The 25,607-nt window shown below is 38.0% G+C and overlaps 1 protein-coding gene and 1 pseudogene across 2 annotated transcripts in view; one reads left to right on the forward strand and one right to left on the reverse strand.

Annotated features, from left to right (window-relative positions):
- RELN (reelin) overlaps window positions 1-25,607 on the forward strand; it is a 528,348-nt gene that overhangs the window by 195,577 nt on the left and 307,164 nt on the right. For both annotated transcript variants that reach the window (XM_047096965.1, XM_047096964.1), the window contains exon 4: window positions 24,332-24,402. In XM_047096965.1, the coding sequence (XP_046952921.1) occupies window positions 24,332-24,402 (71 nt within the window). The remainder of the gene's footprint in view (window positions 1-24,331; window positions 24,403-25,607) is intronic.
- Window positions 2,588-3,788, reverse strand: LOC124524624 (dnaJ homolog subfamily A member 1-like; annotated as a pseudogene).

Raw genomic sequence — 25,607 nt, forward strand, 5'->3', positions numbered from 1 at the left:
TTCATTGAAATATAATTCATAGGCCATAAAATTCACCCCTTTAAAATATACAATTTAAGTGTTTTTAGTATAATTCAGGTTCATACAATCACCATCAAAAATTTCAGAACATTTTCATCACCTTCCAACAGACACCTTGCACCCATGAGCAGTCACGCTCTATTTCCCCAGCCTCTGGCAGCCACCAATCTACTTCCTGTCTCTATGAATTTGCCTTTTCTGGACATGTCTTGTAAATGGAATCATTCAACATGTAGTCTTTTATGCTTAGCTTTTTAAAGTTATCATGTTGTCAAGGTTTATCTTTGAAAGGTTTATGCTAATACCATGAACAGTACTTTATCCCTATTTATGGCTGAATGATACTCCACTGTATGTATATACCATATTTAATTTAGGCATCCATCTGTTGGTAGACATTTGGGTTGTTTCCACTTTTGCCTATGATGAATAATGCTCCTGAGATCATTTGTATACAGTGGTGTGTGTGTGAACTTTTGTTTTAAAATCTCTTGGGTATACATTTAGAAATGGAAGTTTTAGGTCTTTCAGTAACTCAGTGTTTAACATTTTGAGGAATTGCCAAACTTTTCCAAAGTGGCTACAGCATTTTACATTCTCACTAGAAATATCTGAGGTTCAATTTCTTCACATCTTCATCAACATTTGTTGTTGTCTGTCCTTTTTATTTTAGCCTACTTGATATAGGTTCAGTGGTATCTCATTGTGATTTTTATTTGTATTTCTCCAACGAAGGATGATATTGAGCATCTTTCCATGTACTTATTGGCTGTTTGTATGTCTTCTTTGCATAAATGTTTATTCAAATCCTTTGCCCATTTTTAAATTGGGTTATTTATCTTTTATTGTTCTGGCTTATATATATGAGATATATGTGTATAAATATACATACAAACATATATAAATGCATACATACTGGATACAAGTCTCTTATCAGATACAGGATTTGCAAGTATTTTCTCCCATTCTGTGGGTTGTTTTTTTACTTCCTTGATGATATCCTTTGTTTCACAAAGTTTTAATTTTTACAGATTTCAGTTTATTTGTTTTCCTTTTTTGTTTGTGCTTTTCATGTTGTATTTAAGAAAGCATTTCCAAATACAAGGTCGTGAAGATTTACCGCTATGTTATCTTTTAAGAGTTTTATAATTTTAGTTATTACATTTCAGTCTGTATTCCATTTCAAGTGAATTTCCATATTTGGTGTGAATTAGGGGGCCCAACTTCATTCTTTATTATTATTATTATTATTATTATTATTATTTTGCTTTGTAATCAGTATATTAAGGAGACATTCATACATTTCAAGAATTGCTTAATTCTGATATCCAGATTTAAGCTTGTGTGCTTTTAAACATACAATTAAAGCTATAGTACTAACATTAAATTATAGTTACTTTGGAGCATAAGTTAAATGGTTTAAAGTAAGTCTGTAAAAACATCTAAAATACCTTCCTATCTCATACATGCAAAGTACTTCTCAATGTAAAGATCTCTTCACTCTAAGTAACCCTGCTCCCAAAGTCACTACTCGAAGCTTATCAAGGTCCAAAGAGAAGGAAAAAAGTATAGCCAGGACTGATTATATAATTATATACATAAATAAAAAAAATAAAAAGATGGCATAGCAGAAAGGCATGCAATTCTACAAGTATAATCCCTCAAGCAGCACCATGTTACGATAAACCTCTTCTTTAGAGAGGTATCATTTCGATCACTGTTACCACAGGCCAAATTACACAGTATGCCATCTTCAAGTAACAGGTGAAGCAATAGAATAAATGCAGAGACATCACAACAAATCCCACTTAATATAATTACAGATCGATGCTTCTCTACAAATTAAGTTTTTTGTCTGATTGCTAGTTAAATACAAGTTTTAACTTCATAACATCGTAGCTTACAATTAAGGGTCATAGGGGTGCCTGGCTGGATCAGTCAGTTAAGCACACCACTCTTGATCCCAGGGTCTTGAGTTCAAGCCGCACATTGGGCATAGAGCTTACTTAAAAAACAAAACAATTAAGGGTCATAGACTGAAGTCAATAGCATTTCAGTCCAAGCTGTTTCATGTATATAGAGCTGAAATCAGTTATAAGACATGGCCTAAGAAAGGGTAGGGGAGATTTTTTTTTTAGTGGTTTTTACAGGGGCACCTGGGTGGCTCAGTCAGTTAAGCGTCCAACTCTCATATTCAGCTTAGGTCATGATCTCACGGTTCATGGGATCGAGCCCTGCATTGGGCTCCTCGCTGACAGTGCGAAAACTGCTTGGGATTCTTTCCCTCTCTCTCTGCCCTTCCCCTGCTCATGCTCTCTCTCTGTCTCTCAAAATAAACAAACTATTAAAAGAAAAGGTGGTTTTTAGAAGTATTAAGCTTATCTTGCACACTGAAGTAATCATATATACAGGGCAAAATCAGAGCTTTTATGTTGGAGTTTATTCTTCATTTAACTTTTAAAACACTACTATAGTTGAATATTAAAAACAATGGCAAGCAGTGAGATATGATTATAGTCCTTCACTATCACATATAAAATGCCAGCAGTGTTATTCACTGGCCCCATTAAGAGGTCTGACATGGAACACCACCCCTAAGATGATGTTCATCATCCCCATATGCTTCTCCATTGTAATGGTGACATCTTTCCTGATTTGGATCAAAGTCCACCGGTTCTACCTGTTCCATTTCATCAGTCTCTTCTACTTCCTTCCTCTCAGGTAGGAGTTTTTCCAGGAAAGAGTTTATTGGGAGAGAGAAAACCATTCTCCGGGAAGTTTACCTTAAATTCAATGATTCGGCAACCCTTTCCATATGGTCTACGATAAATTAGCATGCCTTCCTTTAGCACACTTGATATCTCCATGCTTGACAGTTTGACCTTGATGAAAGGTGATGAGAATGGTTCAGTTGTCAAGAGTAGATACTGACTTTTGAAAGCCACACAGTGCTTCAACCAGCACTATGTCCATACACATGAAAAGGTCTTCTTGCCCAGTAAAAACAGTATGGTCCTTCTGATCTAAAACAATGATAATATCTCCTGATTCCAGTCTATTTCTAATATCTCCTGATTCCAGTCTGTTTCTTGGTCTCCTTCACCATGGAATGTTATTTTCTGGCCATCTTTTATGCCTTTGTCAATATGAACTTGTAAAAATCGTCTCTCAAACTGTCTTTGTTCCATTTCAGCTTTTGCATCTATCTTTAGGACTGATCCATTCCCCATGGCCTTGACCCTCCATGCATGCAGACTGAATTTGCTGAACCATTCCAGGTCCTATCTGATGAATTCTTATTTGCTTTCCAGTACCTTTGCAATTGGGACAGCATCCTGCCACTCCTTTCTTACCGTCTCAGCCTTTACATTTGTCACAAATCACATTCTTCTACAGAGCTGGTTTTCTTCTTGCATCATATATAAATCTTTTAAGGCTACTGAGAGCTGATACACAACCTTTATACCTCACCTTTCTCTCTGCATCCTTCCTCCTCCTCCAGAAAACATCAGAGATGTCCATCAGGGAGCTAAAACCACCACCAGCTCCACCTTCTTTAATTGCTTGTTCTCCTCCTTTGTCATATAATCCCCATTTCTTTGCTTCAGAGAGCACTTCATAAGCTTGAAAAATCTGTTTAAACTTCTCTCCTTCTTACGGATTCTTATCAGGGTGGTACTTCAGGGCCTGTCAGCCTTTTTCAATTCTTCCTGGATGGCATTGGGTTTGACCCCCAAAACATCATATTAAGTGGTTTCTTTCACCATTTTCTACAGCTGGTGAGCTCTGAGACCAGTGTGAGGGAGCAGAAAGGAGTGTGTTGCTGGTTGCAGCCTGCACAGATGCTACTCCTACACTTCTCACCGAGTGTTCTGCAAAGTTCCCCCATCTTCATTCTTTTACATGTGGATTTCCTGTTGACTGAATGGGAAAGGTTTTTGTTGAAAAGACCTCTTTTTTCTTTGTATTGTCCTGGCTCCCTTGCCAGAAAGTAATTGGCCATAATGTGAAAGTCCATTTTTGGACTCTCAGTTCTGTTCCACTGATCTGTTTGTTCTTCTGTTAATATCACACTGTTGTGATTACTGTAAGTTGATAAGAAGTACAAGTCCTCCAATTTTGTTACTGTTCATCAAGATGATTTTGACTCTCCTAACCCCTTCCATTTCTGTTTGAATTTTATGATCAGATTATACATTTCTGGGAAATACTCAGCTAAGACTTTGAAAAGTACGGTGTTGAATCTGTAGATCAACTTTGGTATTATTGCCATCTTAACAGTAGTTAAGTTTTCTGATTTATGAACATGAGATTTCTTTCCATCTGTTTAGACCTCTTTTAGTTTCTTCAACAATGTTTTATATTTTGTTATGTATAATTCTGGCTCTTATTTTGCTAACCTCATATTTTTGATGCTATTGTGAATGGAATTGTTTTCTTAATTGTATTTCCAGTTTATTCATTGGTAGTGTATAGAAAAACAACTTATTTTTGTATATTGGTCTTTTGTTCTGTAACCTTGCTGGATTTATTTCTTAGTTCTAATAATTTTCTTGTTGATTCTTTAATATTTTCTATACACAAGATTATGTCATTATGTTAGTATATGTCAAATAGAGATATTTTCACTTCTTCCTTTTCAATATGGATGCCTTATAGTTCTTTTTCTTGACTGATATCCCTGACTGGAACCTCCAATACAAGGTTGAATAAAAGTGGCAAGAGCAGCTTTCTTGTCTTTTTCATTCTTGTTACTTTCATTTTCTCCAATAAGTATGATTTTAATTCAGTTTTTTATAGATGGCATTTATCAGTTTGAAGCTGTTCCTTGTATTCCTAGTTTGTTGAATGTCTTTTTCTTTTTTTTTTTTTTTTTAGCATGAAAGGATATTGGAAGCCGTCAAATGATCTTACGGCATCTAATGATATGATCATAGTTTTGTTTCCCCTTTATCCTATTAATGTGGTATATTACATTGATTTTTGTTTATTGAAACAACATTTGTATATTGCATTCGTGTGTTAAATCCTGCGTAGTTATGGTGTATAATCCTTTTAATATGTTGCTGGATTCCAATCTGCTACTATTTTGCTGACAGGTTTGGTTTTTTTTTTTTGTCTATATTCATAAGTGGTATTTGTGTAGTTTTTGTTTCTTGTAATATATTTGCCTAGTTTTGGTATACTGGCCTCCTAGAATGTGTTGGAAAATGTATCCCCCCCATCTGTTTTTTGGAAGAGTTTGTGAAGGATTAGTGTTAAGTCTTCTTTAAACATTTTATAGAATTCATCAATTGAAGCCATGTAGACCTGGGAATTTCTTTGTGGGATGTGTTTTTTTTACTGTTGCAATCTGTATGCTTGTTATAGGTCTATTCAGATTTTCAACTTCTTATTGAGTCAGTTTCAGTCCTTTATCTTTCCAGAAATTTGTCCATTTCATCTTGGTTATCTAGTTTGTTAGGATTAACCATTCATAGTATTTCTTTAACATCCTTTTTATTTCTGCAAAGTTAATAGTAATATCTCCTCTTTCACTCCTGATTTTAGTAAATTGATTTTCTTTCTTTCTTCCTCTTTCTTTTCTTTTCTTTTCAGTATAGCAAATGATTTGTCAATTTTGTTATTTTTTTTCAACGAACGAACTTTTGGTTTCATTGCTTTTTCTCTATTGTTTTTCTATTGACTCTTTTATTCATTTCTTCTTCTTTAATCTTAAGTATTTCCTTCCTTTTGCTTGCTTTTATATTCATTTCTTTTAAATTAAATTTTATCTTTGACAAAAATGTTTTAAATGTCATTTAATAAGAAATGGCTTACAGTAAAAAGGAAGGCTTTCCTTCTCCACTCCTTCCAGAAACACTTCCAAAGTAAGCCACTGTCATCATTGTAGCTGTTGCTTCTGGTATTGATAACCATATTTTTAAATATACTCAAATCAAGTGACTTCAGATTATGGTAGGAGAAGGTATACATTTGTTTTATACCATTGCCCCTCAACACACAACTTGATCTCCATATCTGCCCAATATAAGTATTATATCACATTCTTTTTTTTTTTTTATATGAAGTTTATTGACAAATTGGTTTCCATACAACACCCAGTGCTCATCCCAAAAGGTGCCCTCTTCAATACCCATCACCCACCCTCCCCTCCCTCCCACCCCCCCATCAACCCTCAGTTTGTTCTCAGTTTTTAAGAGTCTCTTATGCTTTGGCTCCCTCCCTCTCTAATCTTTTTTTTTTCCTTCCCCTTCCCCATGGTCTTCTGTTAAGTTTCTCAGGATCCACATAAGAGTGAAAACATATGGTGTCTGTCTTTCTCTGTATGACTTATTTCACTTAGCATCACACTTTCCAGTTCCATCCACATTGCTACAAGAGGCCATATTTCATTCTTTCTCATTGCCACATAGTATTCCATTGTGTATATAAACCACAATTTCTTTATCCATTCATCAGTTGATGGACATTTAGGCTCTTTCCATAATTTGGCTACTGTTGAAAATGCTGCTATAAACATTGGGGTACGGGGCACCTGGGTGGCGCAGTCGGTTAAGCGTCCGACTTCAGCCAGGTCACGATCTCACGGTCCGTGAGTTCGAGCCCCGCGTCGGGCTCTGGGCTGATGGCTCAGAGCCTGGAGCCTGTTTCCGATTCTGTGTCTCCCTCTCTCTCTGCCCCTCCCCCGTTCATGCTCTGTCTCTCTCTGTCCCAAAAATAAATAAACGTTGAAAAAAAAATTTAAACATTGGGGTACAAGTGCCCCTATGCATCAGTACTCCTGTATCCCTTGGGTAAATTCCTAGCAGTGCTATTGCTGGATCATAGGTTAGGTCTATTTTTAATTTTTTGAGGAACCTCCACACTGTTTTCCAGAGCAGCTGCACCAGTTTGCATTCCCACCAACAGTGCAAGAGGGTTCCCGTTTCTCCACATCCTCGCCAGCATCTATAGTCTCCTGATTTGTTCATTTTAGCCACTCTGACTGGCATGAGGTGATATCTCAATGTGGTTTTGATTTGTATTTCCCTGATGAGGAGCGATGTTGAGCATCGTTTCATGTGTCTGTTGGCCATCTGGATGTCTTCTTTAGAGAAGTGTCTATTCATGTTTTCTGCCCATTTCTTCACTGGATTATTTGTTTTTCGGGTGTGGAGTTTGGTGAGCTCTTTATAGATTTTGGATACTAGCCCTTTGTCCGATATGTCATTTGCAAATATCTTTTCCCATTCTGTTGGTTGCCTTTTAGTTTTGTTGATTGTTTCCTTTGCTGTACAGAAGCTTTTTATCTTCATAAGGTCCCAGTAGTTCGTTTTTACTTTTAATTCCCTTGCCTTTGGGGATGTGTCAAGTAAGAAATTGCTGTGGCTGAGGTCAGAGAGGTTTTTTTCCTGCTTTCTCCTCTAGGGTTTTGATGGTTTCCTGTCTCACATTCAGGTCCTTCATCCATTTTGAGTGTGTTTTTGTGAATGGTGTAAGAAAGTGGTCTAGTTTCATTCTTCTGCATGTTGCTGTCCAGTTCTCCCAGCACCATTTGTTAAAGAGACTATCTTTTTTCCATTGGATATTCTTCCTTCTTTGTCAAAGATTAGTTGGCCATACTTTTGTGGGTCTAGTTCTGGAGTTTCTATTCTATTCCATTGGTCTATGTGTCTGTTTTTGTGCCAATACCATGCTGTCTTGATGATTGCAGCTTTGTAGTAGAGGCTAAAGTCTGGGATTGTGATGTCTCCCGCTTTGGTCTTCTTCTTCAAAATTACTTTGGCTATTTGGGGTCTTTTGCAGTTCCATACAAATTTTAGGATTGCTTGTTCTAGCTTCGAGAAGAATGCTTCGATGGGATCTGGCATATTAGCCAGGGTGGATCTGCAAGGTGCACAGGGGCGGGAGGGACAGGCTTAACTTCCTTTGCCATCAGCGGTCTCCTACAGGAGAGGCCCTGCAATACCAGGAGGGAGCCCGACCCGTCAGAGGGATGGACCCACAGAAGCACAGCATTGGGTGTTTGCGCGGTGCAAGCAAGTTCAGTGAGGGGAACTGGTTCCCTTTGGGATTTGGGCTGGGGATGGGAGAAGGAGATGGCACTTGCCAGTGCCTTTGTTCCCTGCGGAGCTGAGCTCTGTCTTCCAGCGCGGCGCTCGACAACTCTCCCTCCCGCTGTCCTCTCACCCTCCTAGCTCTCTGAGAGCAGAGCTGTTGACTTTTAACATTCCAGATGTTAAGTGCCGCTGGCTGTCAGAATTCACGCAGTCCGGCCCCTCCGCTTTTGCAAGCCAGACTCAGGGGCTCTGCCTTGCTGGGTGGGCTGCCCCTCCACCGCTATTCATTTTTTTTAGATTCCACTTATCAGTGGAATCATATAGAATTTATCTTTCTCAGTCTGACTTATTTTACTTAATGTAATACCTTCTAGGTCCATCCATGCTGTTGCAAATGGCACAGTCTCATTCTTTATGGCTGTGTCATATTCCATTGCATACATACACTACATTTTCCTTCTCTATTTGTCTATTGATGGACATTTAGTTGGTTCCATGTAAATAGTGGAATAATGGCCATTGTAACTAATGCTGCCATAAACATAAGGGTGCATGTATCCTTTTGAGTTAGTGTTTTCATTTTCCCTGGGCAAATACCAATAGTGGAATTAGTGGATTGCATGGTATTTCTGTTTTTAATTTTTTGAGGAACCTCCAAACTGTTTTCCACAGTGGCGGTACCAATTTGCATTCCCACCAATAGTGCACATGGGTTCCTTTTTCTCCACATTGTCACCAACGCTTGCTTCTTGTCTTCTTGATTTTAGCCATTATAACAAGTATGAGGTGTACTCTCATTGTGGTTTTGATTTGCATTTTCCTTATGATGAATGATGTTGAGCATCTTTTCATGTATCTGTTGGCCATCTGTCTGTCTTTGCAAAAGTATCTATTTGGATCCTCTGCCCATTTTTTTTCAACGTTTATTTATTTTTGAGAGAAAGAGACAGAGTGTTAGTGGGAACGGGGCAGAGAGAGAGGGAGACACAGAATCCGAAGCAGGCTCCAGGCTCTGAGCTGTCAGCACAGAGCCTGACACGGGGCTCGAACTCACGAGCTGTGAGATCATGACCTAAGCTTAACTGACTGAGCCACCCAGGTTCCCCTCTGCCCATTTTTTAATCAGATTGTTTGTTTGGCATTGTAGCAGTTCTTTATATGCATTTGGATATTAATCCCACATTGGATATATCATTTGCAAATATCTTCTCCCAGGTAGGTTGGGTTTTTGTTTAATTATGGTTTCCATTGCTGTGCTAAAGCTTTTTATTTTGATATGTCCCAATAGTTTATTTTCGCTTTTGTTCCCCTTGCCTTAGGAGATATATCTAGAAAAATATTGCCATGGCCAATGTCTGTGTTCTCTCCTAGGATTTTTATGGTTTCAGGGCTCACATTTAGGTCTTTGATCCATTTTGAGTTTATTTTTGTGTATGGTGTTAGAAAGTAGTTCATATTCATTATTTTGTATGTAGCTGTCCAGTTTTCCCAACACCATTTATTGAAAAGATTGTCTTTTCCCCATTATGTATTCTTGCCTCCTTTGCCATGAATTAATTGACCATATACATATGGGTTTATTTGCGGGTCCCTATTTTATTCCATTGATCTATGTGTCTATTTTTGTGCTAGTACCAAACTGTTTTGATTGTTACAGCTGATTTTGATTGTTACAGATTTTATTGAAATCTGAGATTGTGATACCTTCAATTTTGTTTTTCAAGATTGCTTTGGCTGTTTGGGGTCTTTTATGGTTCCATACAAATTTTAGTATAATTTGATCTAGTTTTTTGAAGAATGCTGTTGGTATTTTGATAGAGATTGCATTGAATCTGTAGATTGCTTCGGGTAATATGGACATTTGACAATATTGATTCTTCCAATTAATGAGCGTGGAATATCTTTCCATTATTTGTGTCATCTTCAGTTTCTTTCATCAGTGTTTTGTGGTTTTCAAATATAGGTCTTTCACCTCTTTGATTAAGTTTGTTCCTAGGTATTTTATTCCTTTTGGTGCAATTGTAAATAGTGCTTTTAAAAAATTTCTTTCTATGACTTCATTGTTACTATATAGAAACACTATCAGTTTCTGGGTATTAATTTTATGCCTGGACACTTTACTGAATTTGTTTATTACTTTCTAGTAGTTTTTTTATGGTGTCTTTAGAATTTTTTAGGGGCGCCTGTGTGGCGCAGTCGGTTAAGTGTCCGACTTCGGTCAGGTCACGATCTCGCGGTCCGTGAGTTCGAGCCCCGCGTCAGGCTCTGGGCTGATGGCTCAGAGCCTGGAGCCTGTTTCCGATTCTGTGTCTCCCTCTCTCTCTGCCCCTTGCCCGTTCGTGCTCTGTCTCTCTCTGTCCCAAAAGTAAATAAACGTTGGAAAAAAAAAATTAAAAAAAAAAAAAGAATTTTCTATGGATAGTATAATGTTGTCTGCAAATAGTGATAGTTTAACTTCTTCTTTACCAATATGTATGCCTCTTATTTCATTTTCTTGTCTGATTGTTGTGGCTAGGACTTCAAGTACTGTGTTGAATAAAAGTGGTGAGAGTGAAAGGATTTTTTTCAATTCCCTTTCAATTTTGTGCCTGTATTTTCTGAAATGACCAGTCAGAACATCATCATTATAATTCTTCCCATTTTCCCCAGTCTTTTTATGGGGATGAACTCTTTTGATTTTCAGAACACCCTTGAAATAGATATTGAAAATTTTAAAGTCCTCTCTAAAAAATAAATACTCTTCTAAGGTCAGCGTAAACCACTGAGTTGTGGTACAAACCCAAAATGTTCATTCTGATTCCATATTTACTGTTGGAGCCTTAGAAGTTACCTAATCTGGTCAAGTTATTTTATAGATTAATAAAATGAGACATATGGAAGTTAAGTGATATGGCCTAAGTTATGGAGAGAATGAGTGCCAGAAGTAGAGTGTAACCCCCATTCTTTTGTATCTGAAACTTGTACTCTCTCTATTGGTCCATTCAGAAATGACACCTAAATACTTGCATTAGTGTTTTCACAAATATGCAGACACTTTAATTCACTATCCAGTGGGAAAATATTTTTTACTGAGGTCTTCTTTGGAATTGATAAATTATTTCACCAGTTTTGTCCTTGTTTTGCCTAAGGATGCCTCTGAGGCAAACTAACACAAAGCTTACTTAGTTAAAAAGTGTTTAAAACAGGAGAGCTGCTCAAATACATTTCTTTGATGAACTTTAGTGATTTAAAAAGGTAGTATGAGCGGGTGCCTGGGTGGCTCAGTCAGTTAAGTGCCTGACTCTTGATATCGGCTCAGGTCGTGATCTCGTTGTTCGTGAATTTGAGCCCCATGTCAGGTTCTGTGCTGATGGTGCAGAGCCTGCTTGTAATTCTCCCATTCCCTCTCTCTTTGCCCCTCCCCTGCTTGCTCTTTCTCTCTCTCTAAATAAATAAATAAACATTAAAAAATATTTTAAAAATAAATAAGAAGGTAGTATGAAAACTGTTTTCATCTTGAGGTTTTGGAAGGCATTTCTGGGATACAAGTGGTTTAAGAATACTCTGGAAAATGTTAAATAGTGAAAACATGTTGCAATAGTCAAGCAAATGCTTTAGCTTATTTACTTTTATTGTTCTTGCTGTTAACTGATTTGATTTCTGAGATAAATCTTTCCTATGCTAATGTTTATCTTGACCATTTATTATTATCACCTCATCATCTTTTTCGAAGTGTTTCTTATGCAATAATTTACCAGTTAGTTATAAATTCACTTAACTTTATATAGTAAGCATAACACAGACAGATCATTCATGTATTCCACATTTACTGTAAGGCCATTTATGTCAAGTACTAAGTACCAATATATAAAAAGAGATAGATTGGGGTGCCTGGGTGGCGCAGTCGGTTAAGCGTCCGACTTCAGCCAGGTCACGATCTCGCGGTCCGTGAGTTCGAGCCCCGCGTCAGGCTCTGGGCTGATGGCTCGGAGCCTGGAGCCTGTTTCCGATTCTGTGTCTCCCTCTCTCTGCCCCTCCCCCGTTCATGCTCTGTCTCTCTCTGTCCCAAAAATAAATAAACGTTGGAAAAAAAAAAGAGATTAAAATCCCTATGTCTGAGGTACATATAGCCTAGTATAGAAGAAGCAGTTCAAATTAACTTAAAAAAAAAATTTGCTGAGCACCTATCCTGTGTCAACAGGGCCAGACTAAGAAATGTGAGCACCTAAAGCAGGCTAATAGCTCAGCATTTCATCAGATTCACAATCCTTCAGGGCTCATTGAAGTATCTACTAGAGGCAGAGAGAACATGATCTTTTTAATAACAAAAATTGTACATGTTTTTTGTTGTTTATAATCAAGGATCTATTACTTGTGGTTTTCTGAACCAGGAAAATTGCTGATAAAGCTCACTTGAAGCCATTTAGAAGTTAGACAATAAAAAGTCCTTTATCTTGATACACAACACTCCTCCGTTCAGTTTTAGAAGTATAGCATGTGAGTTGGGAGCTTTTGACAGATGTTTGACACCTGGGTATAATCCTTCTTGATACATGAATCAGTCCACTCAGCCTTCCATTACTCTAATATTCTGTGATCACTCTTGAGAAGTTTGGCATTTCTGCTGCTTTTAATAGCTAATAAGAGCAATCCTTTTGCATGCTGACAAAACAGAGCATGGTTTTATCTGCTTGGAGGTGGCTTCTCTCTCTAGACCCACTTTGTTGTTGATTTACAAAGCAAAGAAAGATAAAACTCTGCCAGGGATAAATGTTTGCCTCTCTTTAGTGTTATATATCCTGTAACTATCAGTGCTTTTTCACTAAAATGATTATTCATTATTGGAATGTGGTATCACATAGCAATTATTGAAAACACTGTGAGCATCAGAGTTCCCGCTACATTTGGTGGAATTGGGTGGAGTTCACAGGACGTCTCCAGTGATCCTTGGTGCCCTCAGCCACCGCACACTCTGCTCGCAAGTGATGCCATACATCCTCAACGTGCAGCTCTGTGGCCCCCAGGTCTAGACCCCCTCAGGCCTTGTCTGTGGCTGCCTGGCTTTCTAGCGCACCCGTCTACGGTGCCTGGTGGAGCTGCATGTGGATGATGTTGATCTTGGTCTCACTGTCTTGCAGCATGTGCCAGACCTTCAGCAGCAGCCTCTAGTCCTTGGTGCCACCATTGCTGTGTGTCTGGATCATGTTTTCTAGCCCCTGGCTTCACCTTCAGCTGTATGGCCAGATGAATGTAGACCATCTATGCATTGCCAAATTTCCACATATGCAGGCAATAGTGATCACACATCATAACCCACATCTCTTCTGGGAAGCTGGTGAATTTTTTTTTTGATGTGTATAGTAAGACACTCCCAGAGATCACATACATAAAATTGTTGTGAAAAAATTACCTAGTTCAGAAAAGAGGACTAAGTGGAGTTATGGTTTTAGGCCTTGTCTCAAGTCAAACTACTTCAAGTCAAATTCATAAGTTATTCGTTGGGTTTCCATTCCTGAAATCTCTTTCACACACTAAAAATATAAAAATTGATTATAGAAATAGAACACAAATGCATACCTTTATTTATTTATTAATGATTATTTATTTATTTTGAAAAAGAGCGAAAATGCACACTACTAAGAGAGGGGCAGAGCGAGAGGGACAGAGAGAATCCCAAGCAGACTCCTCACTGTCAGCACAGAGCCCAACGTGGGGCTCTAACTTTAAGAACCGTGAGATAGTGACCTGATCTGAAATCAAGAGTCAGGTGCTTGGGGTGCCTGAGTGGCTCAGTCAGTTAAGTATCAAACTTTGGCTCAGGTCATGATCTCACAGTTGGTGGGTTCAAGCCTCATGTTGGACTCTGTGCTGACATCTCAGAGCCTGGAAACTGCTAAGGATTCTGTGTCTCCCTCTGTCTCTGCCTCTCACCCACTCATGCTTTCTCTCTGTCTCAAAAATAAATAAGCATTTAAAAAGTCAGACACTTAACCGACGGAGCCACTCAGGCGCCCCTCAAATGTATACCTTTAAAACTACTATGTGTAAACACAAAGAGTGTAAAATCTCTATTATAAACACCATTTTGGGAGGCACCTGGGTGGCTCAGTCAGTTAAGCCTCTGACTTTGGCTCAGGTCATGGACTCACTGTTTGTGGGTTCAATCGCTGCATCCGGCTCTGTGCTGACAGCTCAGAGCCTGTAGCCTGCTTCAGATTCTGTGCCTCCCTCTCTCTCTGCCCCTTCCGGCTCTCCCTGTCTCTCTCAAAATAAATAAACATTAAAAAAATACCCTTTTGGGAGAAATTTTTCTGCATAGGCTGTATCTAATGATAATTGTATAGAAAATGGCTTTTTTCTTATTGTAAGCTCCAACTTTTTTTCATTTTTCTTTTTGTTTTTTATTTTCACTTGCTTTCCTTTCCTTTTTTCTTTTTCTCCCAGGGACTTTCAAATCACATTCAAAGTTGGAATTATCTTTTGGAAAATTCCTATTGCTGATTTAATATGCCAAATGCTTCCAAAAGTCTTTGAATTGAATAAGAAAGATCATTCATGGCATCTTTTTCAGTGATGCCTTGCTTGTTTTTTAATGGAGATTAACCTCCTGTTATAAACAATAAACTTTCAATGATTTCTGCTAGATTATTTGGAAAAATATCTCATGCTTCTATATCAGTGCTTGTAATTTCATCCCAGAGATCTAATTATAGGCTAACTACTTCTCTCCTTAAAGAGATAAAAAACATCATTTGTTTGCACTAAAAGGTCCTTATTTAATGTCTCGACTGAGCTTGTTGTTAAAATTCCAAAGACAGACAATGCCTTTGACAAAATTCTTGCCAGGTTCAGAGATATATGGATTCGCAGCATCTTATACACTCAGGCAATCAATTCTTCTTTAACCTAATTAACTGCCCAGGGTGTTAATCTTTTCACTACAGATTGCAGGGGTTTAGTCTTGGTGAATTTGGAAGGCATCAACCTTGGTTTTGTGTTGGTTAAGGTTATTAGGCAGTCCTGAATATGAGTTTGTTACTTACCATGTTATTTGAATTTATAGTAGGAATGTCTGCCTGAAGAGAGGCCTGGGCTGCCAAATGAGTCATCATATGTTAGGAAGTTCCTAGGTGAGAGGTATGGAAATAAGCTGTGCTTTCCTTGGAGAAGGTGTCTAACACTATCTGGGGTATCCAAGGAGCCTTTATAAGGGCAAGAGATTCTTGAATACATTTAGAGGATGAATAAGAGTTTTGGCAAGAGACTTCCATGCACAGGGGATAGAATATGAAAATTCCTGGCCTGTGAGAGAAGTCATGCCTTCTGGAACTTGTGAAAAGCATTCTATGGCTCAGTTACAGGGTATAGTGGGAGATGAGGCATGGACCAGATCCTGAAAAATCTTTTAGACCATTCTAAGGAATTTGACAGATCCTTTAAGTCATAGAGAGCCACAGAAGGATATCAAGCAATTTTAGCAAGAAAATTGGCACAGTGTGAAAGTTGGATTGGCATGGGGGTCAATCTGGAGGGGGTTTCCAATCAAGAGAGGGTTGCAATTTATCAGATGACAAATTATCAAATCCTGAATTAAAACAGTGGCTGTGAAGATGGAGAAGAAGGGTAAATTTGAGAGTTAATAAATAAAATTGACAAAATTTGCCAGTAAAAGAGGAAGTAAATCTAGGTTTCGGTTTTTTTTTTTACTTAAATGATTGGGATAAAGTTTGTATTCTACATGCATTAGGGAATATAGCTGTCCTAGAGTTGTATATTGCCTACATGCAGAATCCATTTATATATACACACATGTATTAAATTATAAAATAAAATGAAACAAAAATGTAACTATTTAGAAAAGAAGTTCTTGTGAGCTGGCGCAAGCCTGCTGTAGTGCACCTCTGCTACTATGCACTGCACTGCTCTGGGAGGCACTCCTGTCGGTGCAGACTGCATCCACCATGTCTTTGTCCGTGTGTGTACATGCTCATGTGTGCTCACTTAACTCGGAATCATGGGGTCATAGGGCTAGAGCTTCAAGGAGCTTTTTTTTTTTAAAAAAGCAAATCAGGAAATTAACCGGACAGGTTAAGTTACCTCCCAAAGTCACAGACTTAGTTTTGTTTTGATTAAAACTCTATATGTTGGGGCACCTGGGTGGCTCAGTCAGTTAAGTGTCCGACTTCGGCTCAGGTCATGATCTCACAGTTTGTGAGTTCGAGCCCCGTGTCTGGCTCTGTGCTGACAGCTCGGAGCCTGGAGCCTGCTTCGGATTCTGTGTCTCCCTCTCTTGCTGCCCCTCCCCCACGCGCGTGTGCTCTCTCTCTCTCTCAAAAATAAATAAACACTCAAAAAAATTAAACCCCACAAAACTCTATATGTCAATTTTAGTAGTTAGCTTTGCTGAGTTACTATTAACCGATGATTTATTGGCCCTATTTGAATATTATTTATATATGTTCTTTGTCTTACTAATGAAAATTCTACCTTGATCAGAAAATAGGATTCAGCCGTGTATTTGGTGGTCTTTAAGAACACATAGACTTTGTGATTGCTGGGTAGTGAACATTAATGCTGAAACGTGTTTGAGGAAATATTTATACATTTGACAGAGGGAAGAATGGTATGGTTTAGGAATAAAAGATATAATTTTAAAATGAGAACAGTAAAACTTTGAAAAGCAAAAGCATTGTTAAAATGTACACAAACTCTTACCATTTTGCAATGGTCTTGGCACAGCTTGAGAGTTTAATATAAAAAAATTTCTCCCTGAAATTATTCATTACTACTTTTATATGTTTTAAAGAATTTGGTTGTTTTTTGTTTGTTTTAATAAGGGTCAAGCTGTGTCCACAACCTAATTAGCAGTAATTGGCTCATGAAAAGGGGACAAGAATCTTTGCAAGTGAACTGATTCCTTTGAATATCAAATTTACCAAATTCAGACCACCTCTCTCTTTTCCCATGTCCCACATATTTAGTAACATTTCCTGGTGGGCGGTTAATGTCAGATCACTGATGAATGAATGACCTTCCAACTGTGAATGGATAGGACACAGTAACATACCAGACCTCAGTAAAGCAGGAGAGAATTGTGGGAAAAGTAACCTGCTACTGGAAGTCAAGCACATTGCCCTACCTTTAAAAATGATTCTTTAAGTAATTTGTAAGCAAAATGATTCATGAAATAAAGAAACAATATGCCTGGGTAGGCATTGTAACAACTATATTACAACCCCATTCTGTTCCTTTTTTGGAAACTGGATCGCAATGTTGCACATTGGAAGTGAATTGTGAACTGAAAAGTATAATTTTGATTCCCTCAAATGTTGAAGTCATTTTGACCTGTGCCTAATGGGGCATAATTTCCTTTTAATTAACTATTCCTACTATTCCAGAAGCTTGAAATTTATTTAGGTAGAGAGACTATACCTGAAGAGTGAATATTATTAAGATCTTCAACTAATAATTGTTGTTATTAACCCTGTCTTCATGTTGGAAATCTGAAGCCTAGAGTGATCAAAGAAATTGTACAAATTCAGATAGCTCATAAAGTAGCAGCTCACTACTTTCTTTTTTAACGTTTATTTATTTTTGAGACAGAGAGCATGAACAGGGGAGGGGCAGAGAGAGAGGGAGACACAGAATCTGAAACAGGCTCCAGGCTCTGAGCTGTCAGCACAGAGCCCGACATGGGGCTCGAACCCATGAACTGTGAGATCATGACCTGAGCTGAAGTTGGACGCTTAACCAACTGAGCCACCCAGGTGCCCTGCAGCTCACTACTTTTTAAATGATGGTCTTCTTGGGGTGCCTGAGTGGCTCAGTCAGTTGATTGTCCAACTCTTGATTTTGGCTCCAGTTGTGGGCCCAAGGTCATGGGATCAAGCCCTGTGTCTGGCTCCACAGTGAGCATGGAACCTGCTTGGGATGCTCTCTCTCTTCCTCCACCCCTCTCCCCACACACGTCTCCTCTCTTTTTAAAATAAAATACAAAAATAATTCAGGTCTTTCCGACTCCAGACACTGAGCTTCAACATCGTGCCTCAGCTGGATATACACTAATTCTTAAATGGCTGGGGCAGGCAGCTGCTCTAGGAGTTCAGTTAAAATCAGATTCTGGAATGTTTTTTTAAATTCATAACAATGGCTATTTCAGGCTCTGAATATGGTGATCATAATGAACTTTCTTCATTTGGTAGAATCTATAGAGCTTTCAAATTATAGACTGTAACAGCCCAAAGGAATTTTAAAATTACTTAATAGGGATTCTTGTTGGCAAACTTGCTCTAGAAATATCTGCATCTCCTAAGAAGATGGTAAGTACTTACTAGAAACTTATTTAATAAATTTGGTCTGCTCCTCAGAACAGTGAACAATGAGGATTTTTTGACCTCTTCTGAAAAATTACTGCTACTTAGGGAGAATTAAGTGAAAGTAGTGCCAACATAGTTATTAGCACCACAAATTTGATAGATGTGCCCCTAAAAGAACACTATAAATTATGCTGAAATAATTCTGTGAATGAATAAGGCCTGTCACCATCTATCATAGCTGTTTATTTTTATAAGAAAAATATAATGTGGATTAAAAATTGGAGGGCAATTTTTGAGTCTTTCAACTCTGCTTTTAGCAATTTTTGAATATATGTAATATATGTAAATATATTTTAATTTTAGATGTATAAGTTTATGTTAATATATATTTAGATGTATTTTATACTTATGTCTATTTATCTTTATGTAAATGTATATATATATATATCCATAGATTTGAAATAAGTGCTACAATTCTATAGGTAAACCACCATAAATTATTTCATACTTCTAAATATATTCAAAGTGAGCTTGCCATTATTGACTTTGGCCACATCCTGGGAGTGTAGAGCAAACATCTCATGGCATAAAGCAATGGAACTCTTTTCTTGCTGGTCACCTGGGTTCTGGTCTTTCTTCTCCCCAAGATACAATGTGAATATGTAGGCCCTTACAGTGATTAACCATATACCTACCATAGGGTTGGGCACCTTTATATTAAAATGTTATCTAAGGGGTTTAAGAGCTTATATATATATATATGTATTTATTTATATATATAAAGTGACACACATGATAATTACCTTCACCATGTGTTTGTGTCCTGTGTATCCCTCCAGGGTTTGGGCAGTGGCATAGATGAGGTTGGCATCCTGTGCCCTTGTCTTTGGTAGAGATCAAGACAGACATGAGGGGTTGTGGGGGCTGTTGGAGGAAATACGACTCAGAGTTGAAAGGGAACTGTGGTGATGGTGAGCTGATTAGAAGCCAAGGGACTCAGAAAGTACTGTAGGAGAGGTGATCAAGAGAAATGCTATTTTTTACACCTGAAACCAATATAACACTGTATGTTAACTATACTGGGATTAAAATAAGAGAGAGAAATGCTATTTAAATGTTTTTAAAATGTATATTTATTTATTTTGAGAGAGAGAGAGAGAGAGAGAGAGAGAGCAGTGCATGCACAAGCAGGAGAAGGGCAGAGAGAGTGGGAGAGAGAGAATTTTAAGTAGGCTTTGCACTGTCAGCACAGAACCCAACATAGGGTTTGAACTCACGAACCCTGAGATCATGACCTGAGCCAAAATTAAGAGTTGGACACTCAACTGACTAAGCCACCTAGGCTCCCTGAGATTTCTTTCTTTCTTTCTTTCTTTCTTTCTTTCTTTCTTTCTTTCTTTCTTTCTTTCTTTCTTTCCTTTCTCTTTCTTTCTTTCTTTCTTTCTTTCTTTCTTTCTTTCTTTCTTATTCTCAAGTTAGTTAGCATACAGTGTAGTCTTGGCTTCAGGAGTGATTCATCACTTATGTACAACACCCAGTGCTCATCCCAAGTGCCTTCCTTAATGCCCATCACCCATTTTCCCCATCCCTGTTAACCCTCAGTTTGTTCTCTGTATTTGAGAGTCTTTTATGGTCTGCCTCCCTCTCTGTGTTTTTATCTTGTTTTTCCCTCCCTTTCCCTATGATCATCTGTCAAGCTTCTCAAATTCCACATATGAGTGAAATCACGTGATATCTGTCTCTGACTTACTTTGCTTGGCATAATACCCTCCAGTTCCATCCACGTTTTTGCAAATGGCAGGATTTGCTATTTTTAAAGACAACCCCCATGGAGTTGCTGGCCAAGTGGCTAAGTTTCCAACTAGAAACAGAAAAGAAGTTTGTCCAAAAGGAGGTTAAATAAAAGGGTTTAGCTATGGACTGAAGGGTTAGAAGAGACACAAGCCATACGGCACATGAATTTAAAGATCAGGCCCAGAAAGTAGGCTTTCCCTCTGAAAAAAGAGTGAAAACTACCTTCAGATCTTTGAACCAGATCAATGACAATGTAATGTAATGGTTAAAAGCAAGGACTCTAGGGCACCTAGGTGGCTCATTTGGTTGAGCATGAGACTTTGGCTCAGGTCATGATCTCACGGTTTGTGAGTTCAAGCTCCATATCAGGTTCACTGCTGTGAGTGCAGAGCTTGCTTCAGATCCTGTGTCCCCCTCTCTCTCTGCCCCTCCCCTGCTCACTCTCTCATTCTCTCTCTCAAAAATAAACAAAACAAAAGAAAAAAAGAAAAAAAAAAAAAGCAAGGCCCCTACACTTAGACTGGTTGAATTTAAATCCTGGCTTTACCACTAGTTGTGTGACATTCGGCAAATCACACAATAATTCTGTGTCCCAGGAAAATGGGAATAATCATATCTACCGTATAGAGTTGTGGTCAGGATTAATGGAGTTAATTTATGAGAGCCTATATATATATATATATATATATATATATATATATATATATACACACATATATATATACACACACACACACACACACATATATATATACATACATACACTTAGCAGTCACGTTATTATTACTAGTTCGACTTTTCACAAGCAGAGAATTTCAGATAATGACATTGGGCACGTGGGGTGCTTCTCAAGCCAGTTTCTAATTGCTGAGCCCTTCCTTCAAACAACATTAAATTATTAGAACTTATAAAGCCCAGATGCTCTGGTTGAAGTGGTGGTGCCTGGAGCACCCCCTGCTGCCTCTCCCTCAGACTCCCGTGGAGACCCCTAGGCACTACTCTGGAGCACATTTTGAAGACTTGGAAAGAATGGAACCTTGGATCAGGTCCTATCTGCCATTAATAGGCTGTGTGACCCTCAACATGTTCTTACTGGGCCTTAGTGCCCTGACCCATGCACCGTAAGGAGCTAGATTAGTTCAGTGGTTTTCAAATTCTGCCACTGTAAAACCCTAAGAGTTCCTGAGAAGTGTACCAGGAGGTTTTGGGGAATGGGTGACGAGGATCATGCTGGATGAGGCGAGGGAACCCAATGACTTCAAAAGCTAGGAATATAGGAACATGTTGAGATTTCATATATTTGTTTAAAGAGTAAGTACCACTGCTAAAGAAATTTTGACCAAATGATAAAAGTGCCTTCAGTTTCAATTATTCCCTAGTCCCTCAGAAATGTACTCATCAGACCAAAGTAGCAGAAGTAAAAGCATGCATGAAAACAACAAATACTAAATCTGAGGAAACTGAGTATTGGGAATGTGGTATGGACTATTCATAAGGTGCTGTGCAGTGACCAGGGTATTTCAGTATCTCTGATATCTAGGGAGAAGGCAAAACCTCTGTGACCTGATTTTTTTCTGGGTACTTTGGCCTCATTGTGTTTATGGGAACATAGACTGGCACAATGATAACTAAGTTTGTGGATCAATGAGAAATACTACAATAGGGATGTTGTATACTCACTATCAGGAGACAACTAAAGTGAACACTTGAACACTGTATGTTGTAAGACTTTTCTTGGTGGTTAATGATGTCAGAAAATATGTTCTTTCCAAAGCAAATTTCAATTAAAGTTTTCCATTTGTGATTGCTGTGTTGCTATTAGAAGTGAGTGTGAACTCAGAAGCTCTTGACTTGATTGAGATTTGACAATGAAATGTATTTAGATAAATCAAGTTTCCATGTCCCTTCTGGGCATAAAACCTTCAATTGATTAGTGAGTCCATAGGCCATGTTTGTGGCTTGGATTAGCACTATATTTAGCCCTCTTCATTTTCAGTTTGCTAATGGCAAAGGAAAACCTATAAACACATGTGAATATATAGTGTGGTAACCTCTGTTTATTAGTAATTTTGATAATGATTAATTTTTTTAATGTTTATTTTAGAGAGAGAGACGGGGTGGGGGGCGTTGAGGTGGGAAGGGAAGGGTGGAGAGCGAGGGAGACACAGAATCCGAGCTGTCAGCACAGAGCCGGACGCGGGGCTCGAACTCACAAACTGTGAGATTGTGACCTGAGCCAAAGTCGACGCTTAACCGACTGAGTCACCCAGATGCCCCAATTTTGATAATGATTAATATGTGACAACAAGGGCTGATTATAAACGTCACATACAGTGTGAAATGAAGGCAACCCAGTAATTTTTCTTTCCAATTTTGTCTCCTTCCCACCATTCAAAGCTCTCACTATTATGCCATTGTGTATGTGTAATATTTTTCTGTTTCACTGCTGAAATATGTTAGCTTGGAGCAGCATCACCCATTAACACTTCAGCGTGGCTTGGTTTGTCAGATTACTTGTGGAGAGTTGGGTCCTAGGAGCTGACACTAGGGGATAGTAACAGTTCAACAGGGAATAAAAATCAGAAAGGTCTGCAGCATGGAGAAGGAAGGTACATCCACGTAGAGACCAGAGTGGGGAATGTTGGGAGCCATGAGGTCCCGTGGGCCCCACAAAGGACAAGATGTTGACTGAGAGGTACACAAATGGAGGGGAAATACAGAGGCCAAACTTTGCCCTCTGCAGACTTTGCAGTGCCTTGTACATAATCCATCTTCAGTAAATGATGGCTGAATCAAATTATTTTTTGTCCTAAGGTGGTTTTGGTAGAATTAAAGTTGAGATTTAATGTTAATATTTTTTCAGTTACAAAAAAGATTTTTGTATGGCTTATTTTCTAAAATCAATTTCCTTGAAGAGACATGATTTTCTGTTTTAAGTTTGTTCAAACAATACATTTTGTGCCAGAGAAGTACTTTTTAAGGAAAAATACTTCAAATATAAAGCATAAATAATTCTTCCTTTAATAAGACAGTTCCTATTATAGCCACTGAATAACACATCTGCTACAGGGATGTTATTTTTTTCACCAATATATGTGCACGGCTCTGATTAGACGCGGGAAAAGATGCACATCTACTTCAAATGATGAATTAGACCCAGTAGGGAGAAAAGATGTATTTTATTATGATGTATCTTATTATTATAAGATGTATTTTATTACAGAACCTCTGAATAGCCCTTTAAAAAATACTTCTAAAAAATGTAAAATCTTGGGGCACCTGGGTGGCTCCGTCATTTGAGCAACTGACCTTAGCTCAGGTTATGATCTCACTGCTTGTGAGTTCGAGACCCATGTCAGGCTCTGTGCTGACAGCTCAGAGCCTGGAGCCTGCTGTGGATTGTGTCTACCTCTCTCTCTGCCCCTCCACTGCTCATACTCTGTCTCTCTCTCTTTCTCAAAAGTAAATAAACATTAAAAAATAATAAAATTAAAAATAAAAAATATAATTCTCTGTCTAAACTCTCTATGTGTTATGGTGACTGTTGATTTCAGAAAAGAAAGTACATTAGGAGCATCTTTCTCCTGTGTTAATATCTTATTGCTTCACAAAACATTTTATACCAGTCTCCTGAGGAAGAAATTTTAATCAGCATCCTTTCCATACCTTTTCTTCTATCCAGGATTTGCTCATATCTGCAGTTTTCAGAATAAGCACACGAATGTTACAATATCTTTACAAAGTAAAACAGGAAGATAATTCTTTTTTTTTAATTTTTAAAAAATTTTTGAGAGACAGAGCATGAAGGGGGGGTGGGGCAGAGAGAGAGAGAAGGAGACACAGAATCCGAAGCAGACTCCAGGCTCTGAGCTGTCAGCATTGAGCCTGACTTAGGGCTCGAACTCACAAACCATGAGATCATGACCTGAGCATAAATTGGAAGCTTTACTAACTGAGCCTCCCAGGTGCCCCTAAACTGGAAGATAATTCTCAACCCAGGTGCCTTGGGTTAAGCCTTGACTCTTGTTCATTTGTATCACTGTTCAAATGCACTCAGTTTTAAAAAGATTGCATCTATACAGTAACATTTAAAAATGAGGTTTTTGAAAAATTATAAAAATACATTAAATTATCACCAAATTTACAAGATTTAGATTAACCTTTCCTATTCATTTTCAGGGCTACGGCAACGCACAGGGGCCAGATTATTTTCAAAGATGCTTTAGCCCAGCAGTTGTGTGAACAAGGAGGTAAGAATCATCTCGGACTCCTCTATGTTAGTTTTGTCAAAATTACTCACGGTAGGCCCTGTGTCCTATGTACTAAGTATTTCATCACTATTACTTGATCATCATGCTTTAAAAATGGAATTATTGATCCCTTCGTATTCCTAAGGGGGATTTATGGATTCGTATTTAGTAATTATCAACAAAGATCTATAGACTTCTGGAAATACTAAACATGAGCAAGAGAAACTAAGAGAAAATTTATCTTCTTTTCCTATTTTTTTCTAACTAATTACATTTAGTTGTTCTGGAAATATAAATCTTAGTAATTTTAGAATTTTACCAAAAAAACCCTATCTGTTTAATTTACCACTTAAATTTCTTGTCAACTTTGTTGAAAATGTTTCTACTTAATTGCTTTTAAACATGATCTGTGTTCCATGTCTATATTCTTGTTTCCACTGTGTGCACCATTAATTTCAGACTTGTGGATAGATGCCAGATCGTTTTAGATACGTTAAGTGGACATTAAATAGTCACATTAAATGGCTTGTACTTTTTGAGTGTCTCATACACATCCTGAGTCTCACCCATACTAGACTCACAGATGCACATATGCACATGTACCCACACACATGCACACACACACACACACACACACACACACACACACACACAATGAAAAGGTGAAGACAGGATCCGTGCCACCACACAGTGTTTGTTCACTCTACTTCTTGAACTCCCACCTGACTTCATTTGTGTCCTCACTGTAGCATTTACCACTTCACATAGAATTTTCCTCTGCAAAGAAATAGATATACCCTTTGAGAGAAGGCTTCTCAAACATAGGAACTATGCCTTTAGAGCTCTTTAGTTCCCCGGAACCTGGCATATGACAGCCATTCAAAAAATGTTGATAGATTAAATGCAAGTTTTTCCCAGCGATACATATATTTTTTTGATTTAAGCATTTGATAATGAATATATTTGAAGCCAGTCTTTGTAAATGTCATGCCATTTTCACCAACATAGGCATAATATCAATTTTTTTATGCAGTCGTATTTTTGGGAAATTTGTCACATTAAGAATTACATTTTTGAATTTAAAGAAATTTCTACAAATTATCTCTGCTAAAGAGAATCTAATGGGCTCAGGAAAGAAATGGGAAAAATTATATTGGTTTCTGAAAGGCCTAAGAAAACACCATTTATTAGTTGTAATAATATAT

Source organism: Lynx rufus, unplaced genomic scaffold (assembly GCF_022079265.1).
Source record: "Lynx rufus isolate CCGP_SWC_20201006 ecotype Redwood Valley unplaced genomic scaffold, mLynRuf1.p SCAF_4, whole genome shotgun sequence".
Taxonomy (NCBI): domain Eukaryota; kingdom Metazoa; phylum Chordata; class Mammalia; order Carnivora; family Felidae; genus Lynx; species Lynx rufus.